Here is a 21,972-nt window from a genome sequence, read left to right on the forward strand (position 1 = left end):
AACTACTTCCTCTCTGACCAGCCCCGTGGCCCTGGCATCAGGTCAGGGGCCAGATCACCAGGCTGAGCCTTGGCGGCTAGGTACACCCTCTCAACCCCGGGCCTGCCGAACCAAGTCCTGAGCGTAGATAACCAGGACAGCCAGGATGAACGCCATGGGACAGTCTTTTATTTCACCCCTCCTCCTTCTGTTGATGGCCAAGGGGTCCACCCACTCCCATGCAGTGCCTTTGGCTGCCTCCCCTCCCTCAGGTCCCTAGCAGGGTGGCCCCTAGCAGGCTTACTCTGGAGCTGTCCTCCTCTTCCTGGGGAAGCGCGTGGTGCAGAGGCAGCCTCCGGGGACCCCCCAGCCCACCCTTCAACATAGCCACTTTGAGTTAGCCTTGCCTTGAGCTTAGCGTTCCCCCTCAGGGCGGTACAGGCTGCCTGAGAGGAAGGAGGAACCGCAAATGAGCTTGCAACGTTGCTGGCCACACTGGGACGGCCCTTGGACACAGTGGCTGTCACGCACACGCCCCCACACTTGGGACTCACGCACCCATCCTTCACACGCACACAAACACACACACACACACCTCCCCTGTTGCACATCCGCAGCAAACACAGACAGAGCCCCTGTGTAAGTGACGGGGACAATGCAGAAGTGTACAGATGTGACCTCGGAGAGGACAACAGGGCTCTCTCAGCCTCGTGGAAGACAGAGAATGCTGACTGAGCACTAGCATCAGCCAATGATTCTCTCATCCGTGCGCTCATTCCACAGACACCAAATTGTCTGCTACATGCCAGGCGCCGTGCAAGGTGCTATGGCTTCATCAACAGTTGTCCCCATCTACAGGTGGCAGTGAGGGAGGTGTGCAGGCACACACACACACACACCCATCCCCACCCCGGGGCACGGAGTACCAGCCAGGAACTTGCGCGAATGACATACTCATCTGTGGAGAGAAGCCAAAGAGACACACAGACTTGCAAGGAAGGGCTACCGCGCATTGACCTCGGGGGGAGGGGGCAGACATGGGAGTTTCATATTTAGACAAAATGGGATTAGGTGAAAGTGATCACCTTTCATTTGCTTCTACCCGAGAATGTTTCCCCAGGCCCGTGGGAGGGCCGGAGCTGCGGAATGCAGGCCTTGGGGCGCTGAGGCTAACAGACAGACCGTCCAAGCATAAATGGCCTTGGGAGGCTTCGCGGGCCACAGGAGATGGGGTCACACGCAGGGTCAGCGAGGTGGGGGGTAGGGGAGGAGGGTAGAACCGTGGAACCAGGGCGGGGCCCGTGGAGTCCAGGTGCGTGCTCTCAGGCCTGCTGGGAGTGACTGAGCAGCACCTCGTCTCTCATTCAGCCAGAGGCAAACTCAGACCTGACAGGTAGAGTGGAGTGGAGCCCTGGGACTTCTCCAGGTTTTTCGGTGGTGTGGGTGGCAAGGTGTGGGAGTGGGGGAGGGGGCAGGGCAAGGTTGGGGCCGGCCCTGTGGGCTAACGGAAAGGAAGTGGGAGAGGCCTGGGTGTCTCCTGGCGGGGCCAGCGGTCATCAGGGAGGTCACCCGTGGGCCCCCTCCCTTTCCTCTCCTTTGCCCCTCTCTCAAGTTCCCCATTTTTTCTGGACCAGGGGAAGGATTGGCCATTCTGAAGGTGGGGCAGTGTAGACCTAGGCTGTCCATAGACGCACTCAAAGCAGAAGCCCGGAGGTGGAGTGGGGGAGGGGGGAGTCAAAGCCGAGGTGCCTGGAAGGCGGAGGAGCCGCACAGGCCTGCTGGAGGGAGGTCAGGTCAGCCAAGAGGGGCACGGGGCGGGACCCCTGATGAGTCACAGCGCAGCCGCAGGGAGCACTGAGCGTCCTGGGGCCTGGGTGTGGCGCGCGCCCCGGGTGCCCGCTGGTGGGGACAGCGAGATTGCATGTGGGCTGCAGCAGACAGCCAAGAGTTCCTGGAAAAGGGGCCTGGCCCTTCCCCCCCAGGCCAGGGCTCTCCTCTCAAGTTCCCAGGGTGACAATTCAGTCTTGAAACTGAAAGCACAGCCGCACCGTGCACACAAACCCACACCCCACACTGAGGCTGTCCGCTCTGGCGGCCCGTGGGGGCGGGGTGCACGCAGGGCACATGGCCCACCTGTCCCTCTGTCGCCAGGCTCTCTGTGGAGGCGTGGCCCGGCTGGTGATGGGCCACAGTGAGACATGGCCTTCTCTGTGCACTCTGCCCCTCCCAGCCTACGCCCCCCCCCCACACACACTCCAAGGCACACTGCGTCAGACAGGAAGAGCACCCTGTCCACCTTGGTGTCTGCTCCCCCCACCCCCATGGTGCTTTCCCAAGCCAAGGGAATCAGATGTCGCCTGTGGCTGTGTCTCGGGCCTTGGCAGGACACTGCCCCTCGGGTTTGTCAACTGTCCTGGCAGCAGAGGTCAAGGGAGGTGACTTTCTCATTGCCCCATCTTTCCCTTGGTCCCTAGGGTGCTCCTGCGGTTGGCCCGGCCCACAATGCAGCTTTGAGCCTGGCCTAGGCCACCACGCACTGCAGCTGTCTACCCCTCCTATCTTACCAGAGGCTCCGAGGCACCTCAACAGCATTGCTGCATCCAGGGGGCCCTGTGGACCCTGCTGCCAGCTCTGTGACAAGACAGCATGGCTATCACCTTGCAGCCCAGCGACCTGGTCTTCGAGTTTGCAAGCAACGGGATGGATGACATCCACCAGGTATGGCCCCAGAGAGCCGATGCGGGGAAGCAGACCGGCACAGCAGGCCCTGAGCAAGCACCTAGCATGTTCGGGGCACTGGGCCTGCTTGCCATCCAGCCTGTGTGCCAGCTAGTCACTCACGGGGCCAGTCAGCGGTCATCAGGAAAGGCAGGACGTGGACTGAATGGCCGCAGTGGCATGCTGACTGCCGTATGCATTTCCAGCCGCTTCCCTTCACCCCCAATGTCACAGTGAGAAAGTCGTGGAGCACCCACACAGCAAGGGGGAGCACTGTCCTGGGCCTGCAAGGTGCCAGCCAAGGCCAGCATCTTCAGACTCCAGGTTGATGGGCCCTGCCACTGCCGTCTTTGTGGCCTTAATCAGGATTCTGGATAAATGTTCAATAGGGTCTTTTGTGGAGGGATGGGTGTGGAAAAATAGGGTGGGATTCTCACGCTCAGGTCCCCACTAGTCCACACCCTGCCTGCCTTACCCCCGGAGCTAAGAGGCGGCTAGGGTGGATCCACTCTTCCTTCTTCCACAAAATGGAGAAAGAAAAGGCAGGCAGGTCTGGTGGAAGGAATGAATGGAGGATCAGGAGTCAGGAGCCCTGGGCCACTCCTGCCCGCTACCTTGTCTTACTGCTACCTTCCCATCTTTGCTTAGAGAAGAGTATCCCTAAAGGCATTCCAGCCTAACTCGGATGCTCTCTGTCCTAAATCCTTGTGAGGATGGAAAACTGACCATCTCTCATGGCCTACCAAAGGCTGCCCCCTAGCGAGCTCTGTGTGCATTGTACTTTCTGTCCAGCTCCTTACCTAAAGTCTCTGGATTTTATTGAACGGCCTTGGTGAGCCTAGCCTGGTGGAAGGCAACAAATGAGGAGAGGGGAAGAAAAAGCTAACCTGCCATGGGTTCCTATGCCACCTGTCATTTTTAACGTGTTTCTAGTTGGCCTAACAACTGTTTTTTGTTCTTCATAGAAGCTATCCTTACCTCCCAACCTACCTCTGCCCTCAGCGGGCAGCCTCTCCAAGGCTCAAAGCCAAGTATGCCCTCATTTTAAAAATTTGTTTATTTATTCGAAAGGCAGAGCCTGAGAGAAAGATCTAGATCTTCCAGCCACTGGTTTGCTCCCCAGATAGCCACAATGGCTAGGGCTGGGCCAGGCTGACGTCAGGAGCCCAGAGCTCCATCAGGATCTCCCATGAGGGAGCAGGGGCCTGAGTCCTTGGGCCATCCTCTGATGCTTTTCCAGGCGCATTAGCAGGGAACTGGATCAGAAGCAGAGCAGCTAGTACTCAAACTGGTACTCTGATATGGAATGCCGGTGTTGCAGCCAGCAGCTTAACTCACTGTGTCACAATGCTGGCCCTTATCTTTAATCTTTAAAAATATTTTGCTTCTGCATCTTGTTTTGCTAAAGATTTGTTTATTTGGAGCTGGCTCTGTGGTGTAGTAGGTTAAGCCTCTGCCTGTGGCGCCGGCATCCCACATGGGAGCTGATTTGTATCCCAGCTGCTCCTCTTCTGATCCAGCTCTGTGTTATGGCCTGGAAAGCAGTGGAGGATGACCCAAGTGCTTGGCCCCTGCATCTGCGTGGGAGACCAGGAAGAAGCTCCTGGCTCCTGGCTTTGGATCAGTTCAGCTCTGGGCTGTTGTGGCCATTTGGGGAGTGAACCAGTGGATGGAAAACCTTTCTCTCTGTCTGTCCCTCTGTCTGTAACTCTACCACTCAAATAAATGAAAATAAATAAAATATTTGTTTATTTGAAAAGGAGAGGGAGCGAGAGAGAAGAGAGAGAGAGAGAGAGAGAGAGAGAGAGAGAGAGAGAGAGAGAGAGGTTCCATCCCCATCAACAACCAGGGCTAGACCAGGCTGGAGCCTGGAGCAAAAAACTCCATCCAGGTCTCCATGTGGGTGCAGAGGACCAAGCACTGGGCCATCTTCTGCTGCCTCCCAGGTGTATTAACAGGGAACTGGATCAGAAGCAGAGCAGCCGAGACATGAACGGGCACTCTGATATGGGATGTTGGTGCTGCAAAACGCGGCTTAACCTGCTGGCTGTGCCGCAAAGCCACTCCCTCCCCTTTTAATACCTCTTGTTCTGATTTCCTTCTCGCTGGCCTAAGAGAAGGCAATGTCCTCTTCCTTCCAAGGGTAGCTGCCTACCCATGGACTTCAACTGTTCTCTCTTGCCTCTTCTATGACCCTAAACCATCAATCCCCTCTCCCTGCCAATGCCATATCTTTCAGACCTCACAGATCTTACTCCCCAACCCAGAATATCTTGCAGTCTGGTCAACCCTAAAAGAAGCCCTCCCGTCCCATCTGCCTCCCCCTGCCCTGGCACTTCAAAATACAGGTTGAGCAGCCCTCATCTGGAAATCTGAAATCCTAAATGCTCTGACAGTGCAAGCAAGAAGTTTCAGATTCCAGATTATTGGGTTAGGGATACTCAACTGTAAAAGAACCAAATATTCTAAAATCTTATAAACCTCCCGGGGCCGGCACTGTGCGCAACGGGTTAAGCCACCGCCTGCAATCCCAGCATCCCATATGGGCTCCGGTTCAAGTCCCGCCTGCTCCACTTCTGACCCATCTCCCTGCTAATGCACCTGGGAAAGCAGTGGAAGATGGCCCAAGTGCTTGGGCCCCTGCACCCACGTGGGAGACCCAGAATGAGTTTCAGGCTTCTGGATTCAGCCTGGCCCAACTCTGGCCATTGTGTCCATTTGGGAAGTGACCAGCAGATAGAGGATCTCTTTTTTTTCCTGTTTTTCCTTCTCTGTTGCCCTATCTTCCAAAGAACCAATTAAATCAGTCTTCGATAATAACAATAACGCTTGCCTTTGGGGCAAACATTGTGTTTGTGGGTTAAGACATCACCTGTGACTCCTGTAGCCCATATTAGAGTGCCTGGTTTGAGTCCTGCTACCCTACTTTCAAGGCAGCCTCATGCCAATGCATCGTGGGAGGCAGTGGATGGTCATCCAGGTTCTTGGTGCCCTGCCACTCACGTGGGAGACCTGGGTGTGGAGCTCCTGGCTCCTGACGTCAGCCTGGCCTGGCCCTGGCTGCTGCAGGCATTTGGGGGAATGTGCTCTCTCTTCTTCCCCTCCTCCTCACTCACTAGGCCTTTCGAGTAGATGAAAATAAATGAAACAAGCATTCCCAAATGCTCACCCTTGGTTAAGTGCAGATGGCACTGAGCTAACTCATCTGTATTCATCAAGAACCCCTCAAAGCCTCCCCCAGCGAGGATGAGCCCATCACCAAGAACAGCCCTCGAGGGCCCCAAAGATTGAGAATTGCATAAGGGGCCAGATGCTGGTGGGGAGGGCTTCCTGGAAGGGGCAGGTGGAGCCTCGTGAGCTGTCTTCTCCGCAGCTGGAAGATCCCTCAGTGTTCCCAGCTGTGATCGTGGAACAGGTGCCCTACCCCGAGTTACTGCATCTGTACTCAGGACTGGAGCTGGACGACGTTCACAACGGCATCATAACGGATGGGACCTTGTGCATGGCGCAGGATCAGATCCTGGAGGGCAGTTTTTTGCTGGCAGGTCTGTTCCCCGGCTGGGCGCAGAAGGTGTGGTGCGGAAAGGGGGTGTGCCTTTAGGGCGCACAGCTCATGGTGTCTGTTAGCAACGCCACGTGGAATGGACAAGGTCCCCAGTCAAAGGTAGTGTTGTTCCACCCAGTAGCAAACCATCTCAGAGGAGTCAGGATCTTTCTAGATGGGGTGGGATCAGGAGCGAGCGGGTGGAGCGCTCGGGCTGGCGGTGCGCTGGGTCCTTCCCAGGCGTCTCTTACGTCGCTGTGGCTCCTGTCCTTTCCACTGCCTCGGCTCCCAGGCTGCCCTGATTCTAGCTCGCCCTCCCCCTCCCCCTACCCCTCCCCCCCCCCGCCCTGCGCACTGAGGGAACTGTTCTTTTCTCCCCACATCCCCATGGAACTGGAACCAGATGACAACGAGGCCACTTCCCATACCATGTCAACCGCCGAAGTCTTGCTCAATGTGGAATCTCCCAGCAACGTCCTAGATGAGAAGCAGATCTGTAAGTTTGAACCCTCGTGCCTTAAGGCAACGACAACAAAGATTCCTTTTGAAAATATCAAATCCAAGTATCGCATGCTCAGGCACGTGCACACACAGGCCTGTATACCCACACCCACCGATACACCAGGGGTCTTCCAAAAATTCATGGAACATGCCGATCGTGGAAAAACAATGTGTGGATTTCAATTGTTTGGTACCAAGAAGGGCTTATCTTTTAATTCCATTGCCCATGAACTTTCTGAAGTGCTGTCACTCATGTGAACGTAGTTGACTGGCAGGGGAAGGGCAAATGCATACCACAGATGAGAAAAAGATGGCCAGGGTGAGTTTTTTTCCTTTTAGTCTCCTCCCAATTTTTTTAAAGGATTTATTTATTTGAAAGGCAGAGTTATAGAGAGGCAGAGGCAGAGAGAGAGAGAGAGGTCTTCCATCACTGGTTCACTCCCCAGTTGGCTGCAATGACTGGAGCTGTGCCAATCCGAAGCCAGGAGCCAGGAACTTCTGGGTCTCCCACATGGGTGCAGGGGCCCAAGGACTTGGGCCATCCTCTACTTTCCCAGGCCATAGCAGAGAGCTGGATCGGAAGTGGAGCAGCCGGGACTCGAACTGGCACTCATATGGGATGCTGGCACTGCAGGCAGCGGCTTTACCTGCTATGCCACAGCGCTGCCCCCCCCCCCCAATTTTTAAATTGTGATAAAATCCACATGACAAGAAATTGACCACCTTAACCATTTTCCTCACATGCCTTCTCATTGTTCTACAGCCACTGCCGCCATCCATCTTCAGGCTTCTTTTCATTGTGCAAAACCATGGCTCCCCCCCACCCCCCAGTGAAACAGTCATTCCCCCTAGGAGCCCGCAGTGTACTTTGTGTCTCCAACAACCTTGCTTGCGTGGCTCCCACACGGAAAGCAGAGTGCCACGAGTACTTGTCTCCGGGGGCCTGGATTCCTCCGGGGCGCCCCGTGTCCATGCATATCCCAGCAGGCACAGAGGGTCCTTTCTGTTCCAGCTGGGCCCCCTCTGCGCCCTTGCTGGTCCTCCCAGAGGACTAAAGACGGCAGCCCGGGATGGAATTAGACAAGGACCAGGCTTTGATGTCTAAGGCGTGGCTGAATCCTGGTGGCCCTATAACCCTGGATGCCGCCTGCAGGGGCTGCCTCACCTTCCCAGGTGTAGCCTGTGTCTGGGGCTGCGGGGATCAGCAGCCAGGCCCTCCCGGGGAGCCCGCGTTGCGGCTCCGCACTGAGCCCCCCCACCGCCACAGCTGTTTCTTCTCGCAGTCAGCACCTCCGAAGTGCTCCCTGATGCAGAGCCTGCTCCAGCTGCTCCTCTGCCCAACTACCTGTTTCCTGCCTCTGAGCCTGATACCCGCCATGGAGTGGGTGACACTAGTGACCAGGAGGGACTCTCGCTGGACACGCTCCCCAGAGACGAAAGTGCCAAGAAGACTGGGAAATCAAAGAAGAGAAGTAAGGGCGGAGGGTGTGTGTGTGTGTGTGTGTGTGTGTATGCAGGTGTGCGCACGCGTACACAGGCATGTCTTCAATGGGGTAGGTGGCAGGGGCCAGGGGCCTGAGGCTCACAATGCACTAAGACAGCTTTCTGGTATGGCAGGCATGGACAGAAATAGCCTGCCATTGCCCACGTACTCCTGTCTGCCTTATGTCTACAGAAAGTTCCAGAAAGGTCCCAGATGAGCGGAATCTTTTTTTTTTTAAGATTTTAAAATTTATTTTATTTGAGAGGTAGAATTACAGACATTGAGAGGGAGAGGGAGGGGGAGAGAGAGAGAGAGAGAGAGAGAGAGAGAGAGGTCTTCCATTGGCTGGTTCACCCTCCAGATGGCCACAATGGCCGGAGCTGCGCCGATCCAAAGCCAAGAGTCAGGAGCTTCTTCTGGACCTCTCTCACGGGTGCAGGGGCCCAAGGGGTTGGACCATTCTCCACTGCTATCTCAGGCCATAGCAGAGAGCTGGATCAGAAGAGGAGCAGCCGGGACTAGAACCAGCGCCCAAATGGGATGTGGGTGCCCCAAGCCAGGGCTTGAACCTGCTGCGCCACAGCGCCGGCCACCTGAGCAGAATCTTAAGCTGCACTTTCCGACAGCAAGCTTGGCCCGCTAGCCAGTTTCTGGCCCTCTGGGGCCTGCACACGGACAAAGCACGCTGTGTACTTTATCAAATGGGGCGGGGAGGGCTGGGGCTGGAGGCAGTGACTTCGGTCCTCCTGGGCGGCCCTTGTGCGCGCTGTCCTGGGCAGGCTCCAGGGCCCTCTGGCTCAGGAGCCTGCCCTCACGTGGTCACCTCAGCCCCAGCCTCATCCTGCTCTCCTGCCTCTCCTCCCAGTCCGGAAGACAAAGGGCAACCGAAGTACCTCTCCGGTCACCGACCCCAGCGTCCCCATCCGCAAGAAATCAAAGGACGGCAAAGGTAGGGCAGGGAGCCAAGTGAGGTGGGCAGGGCGTGCCCGGGGCTGCCCCTGACGCCCCGCCCCCCAACCCGTCCTCTGCAGGCAGCAGCGTCTACCTGTGGGAGTTCCTGCTGGCGCTTTTGCAAGACAGAAACACCTGTCCCAAGTATATCAAGTGGACCCAGCGGGAGAAAGGCATCTTTAAGCTGGTGGACTCCAAAGCTGTGTCCAAACTGTGGGGGAAGCAGAAAAACAAGCCGGACATGAACTACGAGACGATGGGGCGGGCACTGAGGTAAGGCGCGCTCCCCCAAGCCCCGCCCCCCTAGAGGAACAGCCCCCTCTTCCTCTTGTACCTCTGTCCTCATCGCTCCTGTGTCTTTAGTGGAAGAAAAGTGTGGGACCCTGTCCCTAAGAAGCGGTTTATCTACCTTCTACCCAGCCAGCCTCAACCCCAGGCTGGCCCTGTCCTGGAGGGCAGAGGGTGGGCAAGACAGAGAGGAAAGCCCCCCCCCCCCGCATCCCTCACCCCCCCTCCCGCCCCGTGACTCAGGCCCTGGCAGCTGAACCCCCTCTCCCTGCTCCTGGTGCTCAGATATTACTACCAGAGAGGCATCCTGGCCAAAGTGGAAGGGCAGAGGCTGGTGTACCAGTTTAAGGAGATGCCCAAGGATCTGGTGGTGATTGAGGACGAGGAAGAGAGGAGTGAGGCCGCAGCAGCGCCCCCTCAGGCCTCGGCGTCCTCCGCCAGCACGGCCCGCCGGGTCAGCTCCAGGGTCTCAGCCAGGGCCGCCCCCCACGGCAAGGCCACTTCTTCTTGGGAGAAGCCGAAGATTCAGCATGTTGGCCTGCAGCCGTCTGCGAGCCTGGAACTCGGACTGTCTGTCGGTGAAGAGATCCCCACTACCTCCACCCTCCTCGTGTCTGTGCCGGAGAACCAGGCCAAGCTCACCATAGCCAGCAGGTGAGAGCGCCAAGGCCAGTGCAGGCCTGCTGCCGCGCGTCTCTTGGGGACTTCTCGGGAGGCAGGAGACGGGGGTAGGGTGGAACATGAGTCTCCACTCGAGGGCTTCCTAGCAGTGTGTGCTGGCGTCTCTAGGTCTCAGGTTCTTCTTCCTTTTCTTATGATTTATTTTATTATTTCTATGAAAGTCAGAGTTACACAGAGGAGGAGAGAGAGGTCTTCCATCAGCTGGTTCACTCCCAAATTGGCCATAATGGCTGGAGCTGCACCGATCAAAAGCCAGGAGCCAGGAGCTTCCTCCGGGTCTCCCACGCAGGTGCAAGGGCTCAAGGACTTGGACCATCTTCTACTGCTTTCCCAGGCCATGGCAGAGAGCGGGATCAGAAGTGGAGCAGCCAGGACTCGAACCAGCGCCCATATGAGATGCCAGCACTGCAGGCGGTGGCTTTACCTGCTATGCCACAGCGCTGGCCCCCCGAGATTCTTCTTATCTAATCTGTGCACTGTTTCGGTGAATCTGATGCCATGCCACATGCACCTTGCAATGCTAAGTACTCACCGAACGCTAAAAAGCAAACATGGGCAGCTCTGCTCCCCGCGTGCCCTCCACCTGACGCGACTCCGTTTTCTGTTTCTTCTCAGTTCTTCTTCAGTGCCAAGCAACATCCACCTAGGAGTGGCCCCTGTGGGGTCGGCCTCGGCCTTGACCCTGCAAACCATCCCGCTGACCACAGTGCTGAGCAATGGGCCTCCTGCCAGTACTACTGCCTCCACTCAGCTCGTCCTCCAGAGCGTTCCTCCTGCCTCCACGTTCAAGGACACCTTCACTCTGCAGGCCTCTTTCCCCCTGAATGCCACTTTCCAGGAGAACCAGGTGGCGGCACCGGGGACGCCGCTGATTCTCAGCGGGCTCCCCCAGCTCCTGGCCGGGGCCAACCGTCCCGCCAACCTGGCACCCCCCTCGGCCTCAGGTGCTAGTTCAGCAGGGCCCAGCCCCCAGCCCCCCGGGACTGTCATCGCTGCCTTCATCAGGACTTCCGGTGCCACAGCAGTCCCCGGGGTCAAGGACGGGCCGCTGAGGTCCTCCTCATACGTGCAGGGCGCGGTGACCGGGGCCCCCATGGAGGGGCTGCTGGTCCCAGAAGAGACCCTGAGGGAGCTCCTGAGAGATCAAGCTCATCTTCAGCCACTTCCAACCCAGGCGGGCTCAAGGGCTTCCCACAATCCAAGCCTTCTGGGGAGCCAGACTTTCTCTCCTCCCAGCCGCCCCTCTGTTGGGCTGACCCCGGTGGCTGAACTTGAGCTCTCCTCAGGCTCAGGGTCCGTCTTTATGGCTGAGCCTAGTGTGACCGCATCTGGGAACCTGCTGACCAGATCCCCAACTCCGGTCCCCTTCTCGCCATTCAACCCCACCTCCCTCATTAAGATGGAGTCCCGTGACATATAAAGCGAGGGGTCAGGAGAGGCGTGGCCCAGCAGTGCTGTGGGATGGGCTGACTTTAGTAGCACACCTGCCCTTACATTTCAGTAGGATTCAATCCACCCGGCCCCCAGCCCCCTAGCCCTGCCTGGTTATCCCCGTGGCCAAGCTGTGCCCAGTTGGAACATCCCTGGCGTCAGACCATGGCATTCAAGATCACTAGGGGGTATGTTCTTGACAGGAAAATGGGCTGCCTTAGTGATGGTAGGAAAAAAAAAAACAACCCTGCTCCAGGGAGCTTGTGGTCAGGGAGCCCTTCCGCCTGGCTGCATCTCTCGTCTGTATTCCCTATGCAGGGAATTCACCCCATATGTGAATCGCTCTGGATGTTTTTGTGTGCACTTAACTTGTGGGTTTGTATCTTAGTTTTTTGGGGGAGAGGACAGGGGCATAGCCGTGAGCTCTTGGCTTCAGGGGTGTGTGTGGGTGTGTGCTGTGTGTCCCTCCGTGGGCCAGCCACAGAGATGGGGACTTGTTTGTTAAGGGAAAGCATTCTCAAATTTACTTTAAGTAAGCCAAGATGCAGGCACCCTGAGACTATGCGCTGGATGACGGCTGTCACAGAGCTGGTCCAGGATAAAGGGAGCCTCAGGCTGTGTGCCCCGGGGAGGATGCACTCCTAGGGAGTGGTAGGGCTGAGTGAGATGAAACCACCTAGGGAGGAAGACAGCTTAGCCTTAGGAACCCACTGCACAGGCCAGACCGAGGCACTCTGTGTCTTTGCCTCACGGCCCACCACTGTCACCGGCCCGGCAGGTGCAGCCTTGGTCACCCCCGAGTGCCCCTCCAGAATCAGACCCAGCCAGCCAGTCCCTGGTCAGGGCTGATCTTTTCCACCTGTCAGACGCCACTAGGGCTAGCCAGGCGGTGACCTCACTTAGGCCTAGTCCCTGCTGCTCGCCCGGGAGGTTTGCCACCTGCTCCCGTGCTGGCTAGAGTAGACCTTCTTAGGTGGCCCGTTGCCCTTCATCTTCCTTCTTTGAATTGGCTTGCCACTTTCCTGCCACGTTTAGGGGCGAGGCCGAGGAATGTCTGCCTCCCAGACAACTATGCTCCAGTGAATTTGGTGAATGTGAATCAGTGCCTCAGGACCGTTGCTATGTCCTTGGTACAAAACCATCCACCTGACCTAACTACCTCCCCTGGCTGTTCCTTCCCCCCACCCCGGTGGCTGTCAAGCCAAGTATCATTCTCCCCCACCCTCTTCTGCCCTCTCCTTCTCCGGGGAGGGAAGCATATGTGGTTGTGCAGGTGCACTTACTACACGTTTTCAGCAGTTGGCATTAAAGTGCCTTTTTCTAATAAAATGAATTTCTGATGACAATTTCCTGATCATTCCAAGTAAGCATCTCCAGAAAGGGTCTTGAAAAATATACTGCACAAAGGCACTGCGCGGGTTAGGGGTGGGCCTGCCCCTCCCCCAACTCCATGGATACTTAGCCTCAGAAGGTGCTCAAGAGTCCCAGGGGGAAATCAAAACTCGTCTTCATGGTCCTCGGCCTCTGTGAAGAGCCCCCACTAGCTGGGCTCGCTCCCCACTTCCCACATTACCCTTTGTCCATGCCTAAATGGGCTCCTCATTGACCACTTCCAGTGTGGGGGTTTCCCAAGGGGTTCTTAACAGCTCAGGCTTTTTGGGATACATGTGAACTCTGCAGCCCTAGGCTCTACTCTCCTGCCAAGCTCCTGTCTCGCCTGTCCAGTGATCGGCTGGACATGTCCACCTGGATACCTGTCGGGCTCCTTAAAGATAGCCCCTCCGCCCACAATAGATTTTTTAAATTCTTCACACACACACACAAAAAAAACCTTTCCAAGAAAACAAAAGGCCATCGTGACTTGCCTAGTTCTGTTAATGATGCCAGCATTGTCCAAGCCTAGGCTTGAAATTCCAGAGCTATTTGATGGCTACCTTCACTTTACTTGTGTCTGTTCTCCTCCCACCACCCCCCACACACACACCATGTCCCCAAGTCCAATACGCTTGGCAACATCTCGAAAAGTCCCCATTTCCAGAGCCTCCAGCCTGGCCCAAACTAGCCATAGCTTCCCCCTTGCTCAGCCACGGCACGGGCCCCCAGTGTAAGCTCTTACCCATCCTATCTGCCAGGACACCAATTCTGTCCCTCCTTGGTGAAAAAGCTGCTAGTGACTGCAGGCCTACAGGTAGGGGTGAGGCTCAAAATATGCTGTCTGGCATTAACCCTCTACTTGTTCAGGTCATGAGGTAGTGCAGGGGTGTTGGGGCTGGGCAAGCCCTTAGGGCTCTGGGCAGTAGCTCCAGAAGTATTTAAGGTTAGCATCAACTCTGCCTTCAGACAAAGCCCAAGTCCTCGGCCTACCATCAAGGCCCTCCCCTTTGGGGCTCGCCTGACTTACTCACTCCCACCATGCTGTTCCAAACCGATGGCCCTGCTGGTCACTGAGCACGCCATGTTCCATACCTCTGCACTCACTGTACTTGGCTCTGGCCAACTAGAATGTTCTTTGTACCTTGCTCAAACCCACTGCACCGTCCATGCTTCAAGACTCAACTTGTGGAAGCTACCTCCCCATGCCAGCCTATTGTTCAGTGAGTTATTTCAACTCTTGGAGTGAGCCTAAACAGCCTGTGACGTCTTGATTATAAGCACAAAGTTACTTAAACGTTTAGTGACCTGTGCTTAGTCCCTCTAGTTAGTGTATCACCTCTGTAGGCATGGGGACTGCAGCACCCTAGAACAGGGCACATGATGGAGCAGGTAGTGTCAGTGCACAGCTACTGCTTGGGCTGGTGGGAGTTGGGCACCAAACTTTGAGGCAGGTGACCTCTGACCTCCCCGGCACAGGTGCTCCACTGCCTAGGGCAGTGTTCCTGGGCTCAGAGCCCTCACGGTCCCCTCACTCTCATCCCCCCACCTTAGCACGCAAGACTTGTGCTCCTCAAGAAGCTTCCATGTCCAGATTCTTTCCTAATCAAAGTGGTAAAGTAGCTAATCTGAACAGCTATCACCTGTGCTGACGTAGGTATGGGAGTGGGCCAGAGGGGGCACCTCCGGGGACAGGCACATCTTTACCAGGGTCCTGCAGCAACAAGTCTGCTTTTGCAATCATTCAAGAGTCAACAGTTGAGCCCTGCCTCGAGGGTAATTCCTTCGTGATATGAGCTCCTCAAGGACGGGCTGTGTGTTAGCCACTAGTGTATCCCCAGAGCCTAGCGCAGTGCCTGGCACACAGCAGGTGCTCAATAAATGTATCTTGAAAATACAAACAAATCCAGATTCTAATTACAGGGCCCTCTGCACTATCCCATGGCGGGCAAGCGGAGATGGAGCAACCAGGGAGCTCTCCTAGCTTTTTCACTGCCGGCAGCTACCTCCTTTGCCCGTCTCTATAGTCATCCCCGAGACAACAGGGAGCATAAGGAGCCCAGGGCTGCTTCCCGTTGTGCCTCGCTGCCATCAGGGGCCACAAGGACTCCTCAACTCCTGCTCGTTGGCACACTGCGTCCTTCCACGAACTGCTACATCACCATTTCCTCATCTCTGGGTGGTACTGAGTGATGGAAATGTAAGCTCCGGTGGGTGCGGCGAGACAAGAAATTTTTCTGAAGGTCACAAGTCTTCCTGCACCCCCAGCACGTCATTTAAACGAGGCACTTGCGCGGGCTTCAAAGCCACTGCAGCTGGGGAGAGCGAGCCCACCAGGTTCCAGGTGGTCGCAGCCGCCCAGAGCCGCGGCCCTGGTACGCCGGACGTAGCAGCGCCGGCTTCCAGTAGGTGGCGCTGTTGAGCCGGCGAGGGTGCGCGCGGGAAGCCCCGCGGAGCCCGGGAAGGGAGAGGCGGCCGGGGCGGGGCCTGCCGCTCCGGACAGAGGCGGCTGCGACCAGGAGCGCGGCCAGCCTCGTCCCATCCCTCACCCATGTCCCTCCTTCCCCAGCTGTGCCTGGTGGCTCCAGGTACCACCGACACCCTCTGTAACTCGGGAACTTCGAACTTTTCCCTGCCCCCTTCCACTTCCCAGGGGGTATTTACCAAGTCACTGAATGCCCTCTCCCGATTGGCCAGTCGCGCTTTGGCTCCACCCCCGGAGGCCCCTCCCCCAGCCGCGCGGACCAGCAGGTGAGCACGCGGCGGAGTAGGCCTGCAGCGCGGACCACGCGAGTGAGCCCGGGGCCCTGGGCCCCGGGCGCCGTCCCTGCTGGCCCATTCCCCACCCCGGCCTGCCCTTAGCTACTTTCACGCGCCGCTGCCTTCTGCCTTGAAATCGGAGAGTGATGGAGGCGTCCGTGAATCCCGTTTCCCTGCGGACGGCCCTGACTCCAGAGGGTGGGCGTCCGCACCCAGCGGCCTGACGCTGAAACTGGCCAGCTCACGGCAGGATGGAAATCCGAGCTCCAGGGGGAACACCTGGAGCCCCAGCCCCACTGGCCAGAGGGATCCCCCAGGGCCAAGCCCTTAAGGCCTCTGGTAGCAGCTAAGCAGGATGCTCTTGGGGTGGACCCCATCCCTAACACACGCACGCGTGCACACACCCCCCTCTTACCGAAGGCGGGACACAATAAAATATCCAACGGGCTTCCGGGTTAAAGGGGCAGGAGTTCACTGCCCAATTCTCTGCCACTCTCCCCCACATCAAATAGGGATGCCGTCACTGTCCAATCTCTGGAGACCTGAACAGGGCGTTTCTACCCCGGAGAGGTGCAGCCCTGGTAAGACCATCATCAGCCACACGCCTGTGACCTTGGCAATAACATCGGCTCAACAGCCATGCTTCATCCTCCGCCTGATTCTCGGGCCGTGCGGTGCTCACTTGGGCCCTGTTTGCCAGATGGAGCAATAGAGGCTTGGAAAGATTTACTTGTCACCCACTGCCAGCCAGCTCCCTCCCCTACACACTAAGATTTAGATCATTCTAGTAAGAGGCCACTGAAGGTCCTCACTAGGTTTACTCACAGCCCACGCACCACCGGCATCCATGGCACAATGGCAGTGGGGCTCCAAGTGAGGTGCAACTCGAAAGCAACAAAACTCCCACCCCACAGCCCGTGGCTTTGGGCTCTCTTGGCATTCTGGGTCTAGTTGGACCCTTACTCTCGCCGCGTGGCTTTGATGACCTCTGCTCGGCTGACTTCTGCACTGCAGGTGCCAAGCAGGATCCATCTATCACCATCAGGAGCACTACGGGGTAGTTTGGGAAGCTGAGAAAGGCAGGTATTGGAAAAGGGCCTTGGCATCAGAGAGCGGGCAGAATGGCCGTGAGGAAACTAATGCTGGGACTCCAACACGATGAAGCCCCTGCACATGGGCACAAAGACCCGCACTCAGGGCCGCTTCCCAAGCTCGAGCAAACCGCGTGGCTCCGCATTGGCTTCTGCAGCTGGCTGAACTCGCTGGCCAGGCACATAGATCTGCTCAGGCCCCTTGGTCTACTCCCACAGCACTCTTCAGGCACTTTGAGCCACAGTGAAAGGCCCCAAGAATCTGTCTGAAAAGCCAACCAGGAGGGGAGGTAAGTGGTTTCCTTAAGAATGATTCTCCAAGGCCACCACAACTGAGGGCCTCTCCCTCCAATTCTACTGCTCCTAAGGCAGACAGGGAATGTTTGCACACACATACACATACACCACACACACACACACACACACCCCAATGCAATGGGAGTCAAATGCTCCATCTCCCCTACCAGCCCAGCCCCAGGATCCTCCCCTCCAGTGGAGCCAAATGTTCGCTAGCCACTCCACCTTGCCTCCCTTCATTCCCCCCCACCGCGGGGACCCGGAACTGCAGAACAGGGTCCTGGGTGGCCCCGTTTAGGGAATTGGCATCCCCAGCTTCTTCAGAGCCACAACCAGGGCAAGAGCTTTTCAAAAAGAGAGACGGCAGACAGAAGCCCTGACACAGGTTTTTTCAGTATGCAAGTGTTTTTGACTCCACAACCATTTGCTTCAAATGAAACAAAACAGGCAGCCAGAAATCACACCCAAATGCAAAATGAAAAAAAAAAGGTAAAGGCAAACATAAAACATAAACCACACAATACTGGCAACCTCAACAAAATCAAAAATTAAAATTCAAAACCCCTCAACTTTATATATATATATATATATATATATATTTTGTTTTTTTTTTAAAGGGAAAACAATTGTTCAAAACCAACTGGGCAGTATGGAGGGGGTGGGGAGCAGTCCTACAGAGGGGGGCCCAGAACTTCCCCTGGGGAACAGACACAATACAAAGAAAATAACCACCAACGCTCCGGCATGGGTTCGGAGCCTCCAGAGAACAGATTGTCCCATCCTCAAACTGGCTTTTTTTTTTTTCCTTTTTTTGTCTTTTTGTTTTGTTTTGTTTTTCCGTTTTCTTTTGTTGTTGTTGTTTTAGCACCTGTACAATAAAACTGTACCATCTCCAACCAGGGCCAGCCACTGCAAGGCCCTCCCGCCTTTGAATGGTACAAACTCTCTACAAGGATTGTTCGGAAAAATAGCCATTGGTAGAAAAATAAGGACGACAGCGGGAAAGACAGCGCCACGCCATGGGGGGGGGGGCAGGGAAGTGATCCTGGATCCTTGGCTCTTCTCTCTCCCTCTCCCGTATAAACCCAGCACTGGAGGCCCAGAGCCCAGCGGGAGAGCCTGGCGGGGTCCACCCGCTCAGCCCAGCCCCCGGGAAGGAGCGGGGCGCGGACTGGATGCCAGTCTTGGGCTCTTGCCTGGGAGACAGCTGATCCTGGATCTCACATCTGTGCAGATGCCAGGGGGAATCTGGGGGAAGCGGGAGAAAAGAGGAGGGAGGAGAGAGGGGAAAGGGGTACCAGGGGTGTGGGAAGGGGTAGAGACGGGGCAAGAGGGCTGGGAGGTGCGAGGCTCCGTATGGGGGGGCGGTCACAGGAAGGGTGCAGGAAGAAGCCCTCATTGTGCACTCTGAGGGGAGCAGTGAAGAAAGTGAGGCGGCGGTACTGGGACCCCTCGGACCCACCCTCCAGGCTCCTCACTGCCACAGGGAGACAGCCGGGCTGCTGCAAAGGACAGGGGTGAGCAGGAGGAGAACCCGGGGGGAGAGGGGAGCACCAAAGCCTCGGCATGTACCCCCAGCTGCATCAGACCCAGCTGAAGTCCCCCCACCACGTGTCACCCCCGCAGGGGGTCGGGGGGGGGGACCGACCTGGGACTAACTTGGGTCAGAGGGAGGGAGCAGCCCCGGAGCTTATCGAGAAAGAAAAGGTCAAGAACATCCCTCAATACAACAAAGTTGTCTCAAATCGTCACAGTGATACAGACTTATCAGAAACCAAGGAAACAATACAAATTAAATACTAATAAAATAAATACTATGGAAGACAGAAGAGCGCAGGGCGATGGGGGGAGGGGAGGGCGCTCAGAGATTTTGGGCTTTTCTCATTTCTCCTCAGGCCCCGCGTCACACACAAGGAGGCCAGTCCAAAGGACCCTGGCGCCACCTCCCACCCCACCCCCATCCCCGGGACCTCCTCCTGTCCTCAGACGCGGAGTTCAACTTTCCACCCCCATCACCAACCACAACAACAATGACAGGGAGATGAGAACTAATTGGAACCCAAAAACAAACAAACAGATCCAGTCACTAATGCTGGCATTAATAAGGCGGCTTCTTGTTGGTCCGTATTATTGCCTCATTCTGCAGTCTGGTGCTCGGTGGGGGGAAAGACATGGGAGGTGGGGGGAGGGTGAACTTGGGAGGAGAAAGAAGAAAAGGGCTGGGGCTGGTTCCCTGGTCAGCTGCTCCAAGACTGGAATTCCACCTCAGAGCCCAGGAGCCTGAGCAGGTCTGGCTCATAGCGCACCAGCTCCACAGTCTCCGAGGCGCCTGGGGGGGATCTGTCGTCCATGCCCGCGGGCCGCTCGGCGGGGCTCAGCAGCTGACTGGAGGCCACCTGCCTGAAGAACTCAGCCTTGGGCAAGGTGGTGATTTCAAAGTGCGGGAATCGGGCCTGAAAGATCCTTGAGGAGAGCTTCAGCCTCTTCAGGACGTCCGTAAAGAGGAACCAGTTGCAGGGCCTGCGAAAGGCAAGACAGGAGTTAGCGACTGTGGGGTGGGACGGTGGCTCGGGCTGAGCGGCAGTGGGCGGGATGGCGAAGGCCGGCCCGACCCCTGGCGTCTAACCTGGCTCACCCTTCTGCCATGGTAACCCATGGTCGTCTGGCCCGCCTACCACTAGACGGCAGGCTCCTTGGGTGTAGCTAAGGCCAATGTTCCCTGCCTCCACCAACGCCCTGTCCCCTCCAACGCCCGGCCCAGTGTCCAGCGACATGAGCAGGCAGGCAGAGAAGAATGAACCTTCCAGAACCTAAAGCTCTCAGCCGGCACTCCTCTGACCTGGGCTTCGCCAGCTGCTGGCACCAGTTCTTCCCTCGCCCCACGCCCTCTGACGATCTGTCTGCTTTCCCCTTTCCTTCTCAGCTCTGTTCCCTCTGCCTAACACTCGCCCAGATCTTCCCCCGGCAGAGGGGAAGCCGTGGAGAAAGGCCTCAACTGCGGGTAATCCGAAAGGCATTTCTCCTTGGCTCTGGAATGCATTAGACAAGTTTTTTCTCCTGCGGCAGCGGCAGCACCATCGTTTCTGCAGGGCCGGGGCTCACATTACAGCGAGCCGGCCTCCGCCTGGGCGGCAGCCTGGGGACAGCTGGGAGGGGTGCTGCAGAGGCCGGGCATGTGCCAAACGTGGTCATTGACTCAACCAGGAAGAAACGCGGCAGCCCCAGGCTAGGGGTCCCAGGTTACAGGGCCTGCCCTCCCAGCCATTCCACAGCCCGGCTTCCAATCTTCACCACTGCTGGCTGGGGCTCTATGGCATCAGCCTCCTAACTGGCTTCCCTTCGCCAAGAGTCACTCTTTTGCACCCCCTCCACCCCACCCTCAATGGAGCCTCCGTTTTTCCAACAAGAAAACGGAACCCTCCACTGTCTCCCTAAACAGTTTTCAACAGATCACCACTACCTTCAGGAACCGAAACACTCTGACATCTTTAGCATCTTATTATACAAGACCTTCCAAAGATCACACAATCCCCACTCAAGCTCTCCCCCCACCCCCACACTCTACCCACATCCCATCAAGTTTCAGCCCTATGAAACTGAACCACCCTGCTCTCTGAAGGTTCTGAACTTGCGTGCCTCAGGGCCTTTGCCCATGCCATGCCCCCCATCCTTCCTGCTGGCTCTGCTCCAATGTCATTATCCCCCGGGAAACCATCTCCTGGCGTAGCTGATCACTCATGCCCCAGCCTCATGCCCCTATCAAACACTTCTTGTAGCAGAGCCCAATTTTGAAAGGATGCAAGTGACTCCAACCCCAGGTCTCTCCACAGCATGGGAACGGGGGCCTGGGGTGGAGTGGAACTTGGATTGTTCTCTTGACATCCTTTTGAACGGCTGGGAGTCCCCCCCCCTTTTTTTTTTGACAGGCAGAGCTGGAAAGTGAGAGAGAGACAGAGAGAAAGGTCTTCCTTCCGTTGTTTCACCCCCCAACGGCCACTACGGCCGGCGCTGCGCCGATCCGAAGCCAGGAGCCAGGTGTTTCCTCTTGGTCTCCCATGCGGGTGCAGGGCCCAAGCACTAGGGCCATCCTCCACTGCCTTCCCGGGCCACAGCGGAGAGCTGGACTGGAAGAGGAGCAACCGGGACAGAATCTGGCACCCCAACAGGGACTAGAACCCAGGGTGCCGGTGCCACAGGCGGAGGATTAGCCTAGTGAGCCACGGCGCCGGCCATGCTGGGAGTTTCTGACAATTAAAAATCTGTTTGGGACCGTTTATCTTATATGAGTTACTTATATACTTGTCTGTCTAGTCTACTAGAGTGGGGGGAGGCTCTGATGGCGGAGCTGGGTTCTGGGCCTCAGGATTTGACCCGTTGTAGCTGCTTAGGACAGGTTTATGGGATCCAGTGTTCTTTGCGGTGCCACCTAGTCCTAAAGCACAACATTTCTTTCAAAGGCTGGCCAGCACTGTCCTCTCACGTGATCTGGGAGTGGCATGGCCTATCGTTTTCAAAGAATGGGGCAACCAAACCGTCAGCACCTTCGCACCAGTGACCAGAATTCAGTCTTGCTCTGATGACCTCGGCAGGCACTTCTGAACCCTGGCCAGCCTCAGAGTCCTCATGCTTCCCGCGTGCCCCCCCAGCCCCAGCCCCTTACTTCTCCAAAGGACGGCCATGTTCAAGGTGCGCTGATGCTGAGGAGGCGGCAGCTTCAGAACCAGCGCTGGAGGCCGCAGTGTCAAGAAAACCAGCTTTGCCAGTATCCAGCTCTCAACTACCGGCACGGCTGCCACCTGGCTCGCCGAGTCACTCGCACTCCCGGGTCGGCCCTGGTCTGTCCACACCTCAAAGGCACACTGCCCTGGTCCTTTTAC

The 21,972-nt window shown here is 56.8% G+C and overlaps 2 protein-coding genes across 10 annotated transcripts in view; one reads left to right on the plus strand and one right to left on the minus strand.

Moving 5' to 3' along the window:
* Positions 1-12,915, plus strand: part of ELF4 (E74 like ETS transcription factor 4) — a 37,366-nt gene extending 24,451 nt beyond the window's left edge. For 2 of the 6 annotated variants that reach the window (XM_062183431.1, XM_062183430.1), the window contains exons 2-9: positions 2,454-2,697; positions 6,071-6,242; positions 6,645-6,737; positions 8,026-8,214; positions 9,091-9,174; positions 9,257-9,449; positions 9,750-10,118; positions 10,761-12,915. In XM_062183431.1, the coding sequence (XP_062039415.1) occupies positions 2,626-2,697; positions 6,071-6,242; positions 6,645-6,737; positions 8,026-8,214; positions 9,091-9,174; positions 9,257-9,449; positions 9,750-10,118; positions 10,761-11,565 (1,977 nt within the window). In that variant the 5' untranslated portion in view covers positions 2,454-2,625 and the 3' untranslated portion in view covers positions 11,566-12,915. Of the gene's footprint in view, positions 1-2,453; positions 2,698-6,070; positions 6,243-6,644; positions 6,738-8,009; positions 8,215-9,090; positions 9,175-9,256; positions 9,450-9,749; positions 10,119-10,760 lie in introns of those variants that run through there. The other 4 variants (XM_062183433.1, XM_062183432.1, XM_062183434.1 and 1 more) reach the window with 3 other exon arrangements.
* Positions 12,916-17,476: 4,561 nt separating this feature from the next.
* Positions 17,477-21,972, minus strand: part of BCORL1 (BCL6 corepressor like 1) — a 70,796-nt gene continuing 66,300 nt past the window's right edge. For all 4 annotated transcript variants that reach the window (XM_062183749.1, XM_062183747.1, XM_062183748.1 and 1 more), the window contains one exon: positions 17,477-19,615. In XM_062183749.1, the coding sequence (XP_062039733.1) occupies positions 19,333-19,615 (283 nt within the window). In that variant the 3' untranslated portion in view covers positions 17,477-19,332. The remainder of the gene's footprint in view (positions 19,616-21,972) is intronic.

This window comes from Lepus europaeus, chromosome X (assembly GCF_033115175.1).
Source record: "Lepus europaeus isolate LE1 chromosome X, mLepTim1.pri, whole genome shotgun sequence".
Classification (NCBI taxonomy): Eukaryota; Metazoa; Chordata; class Mammalia; order Lagomorpha; family Leporidae; genus Lepus; species Lepus europaeus.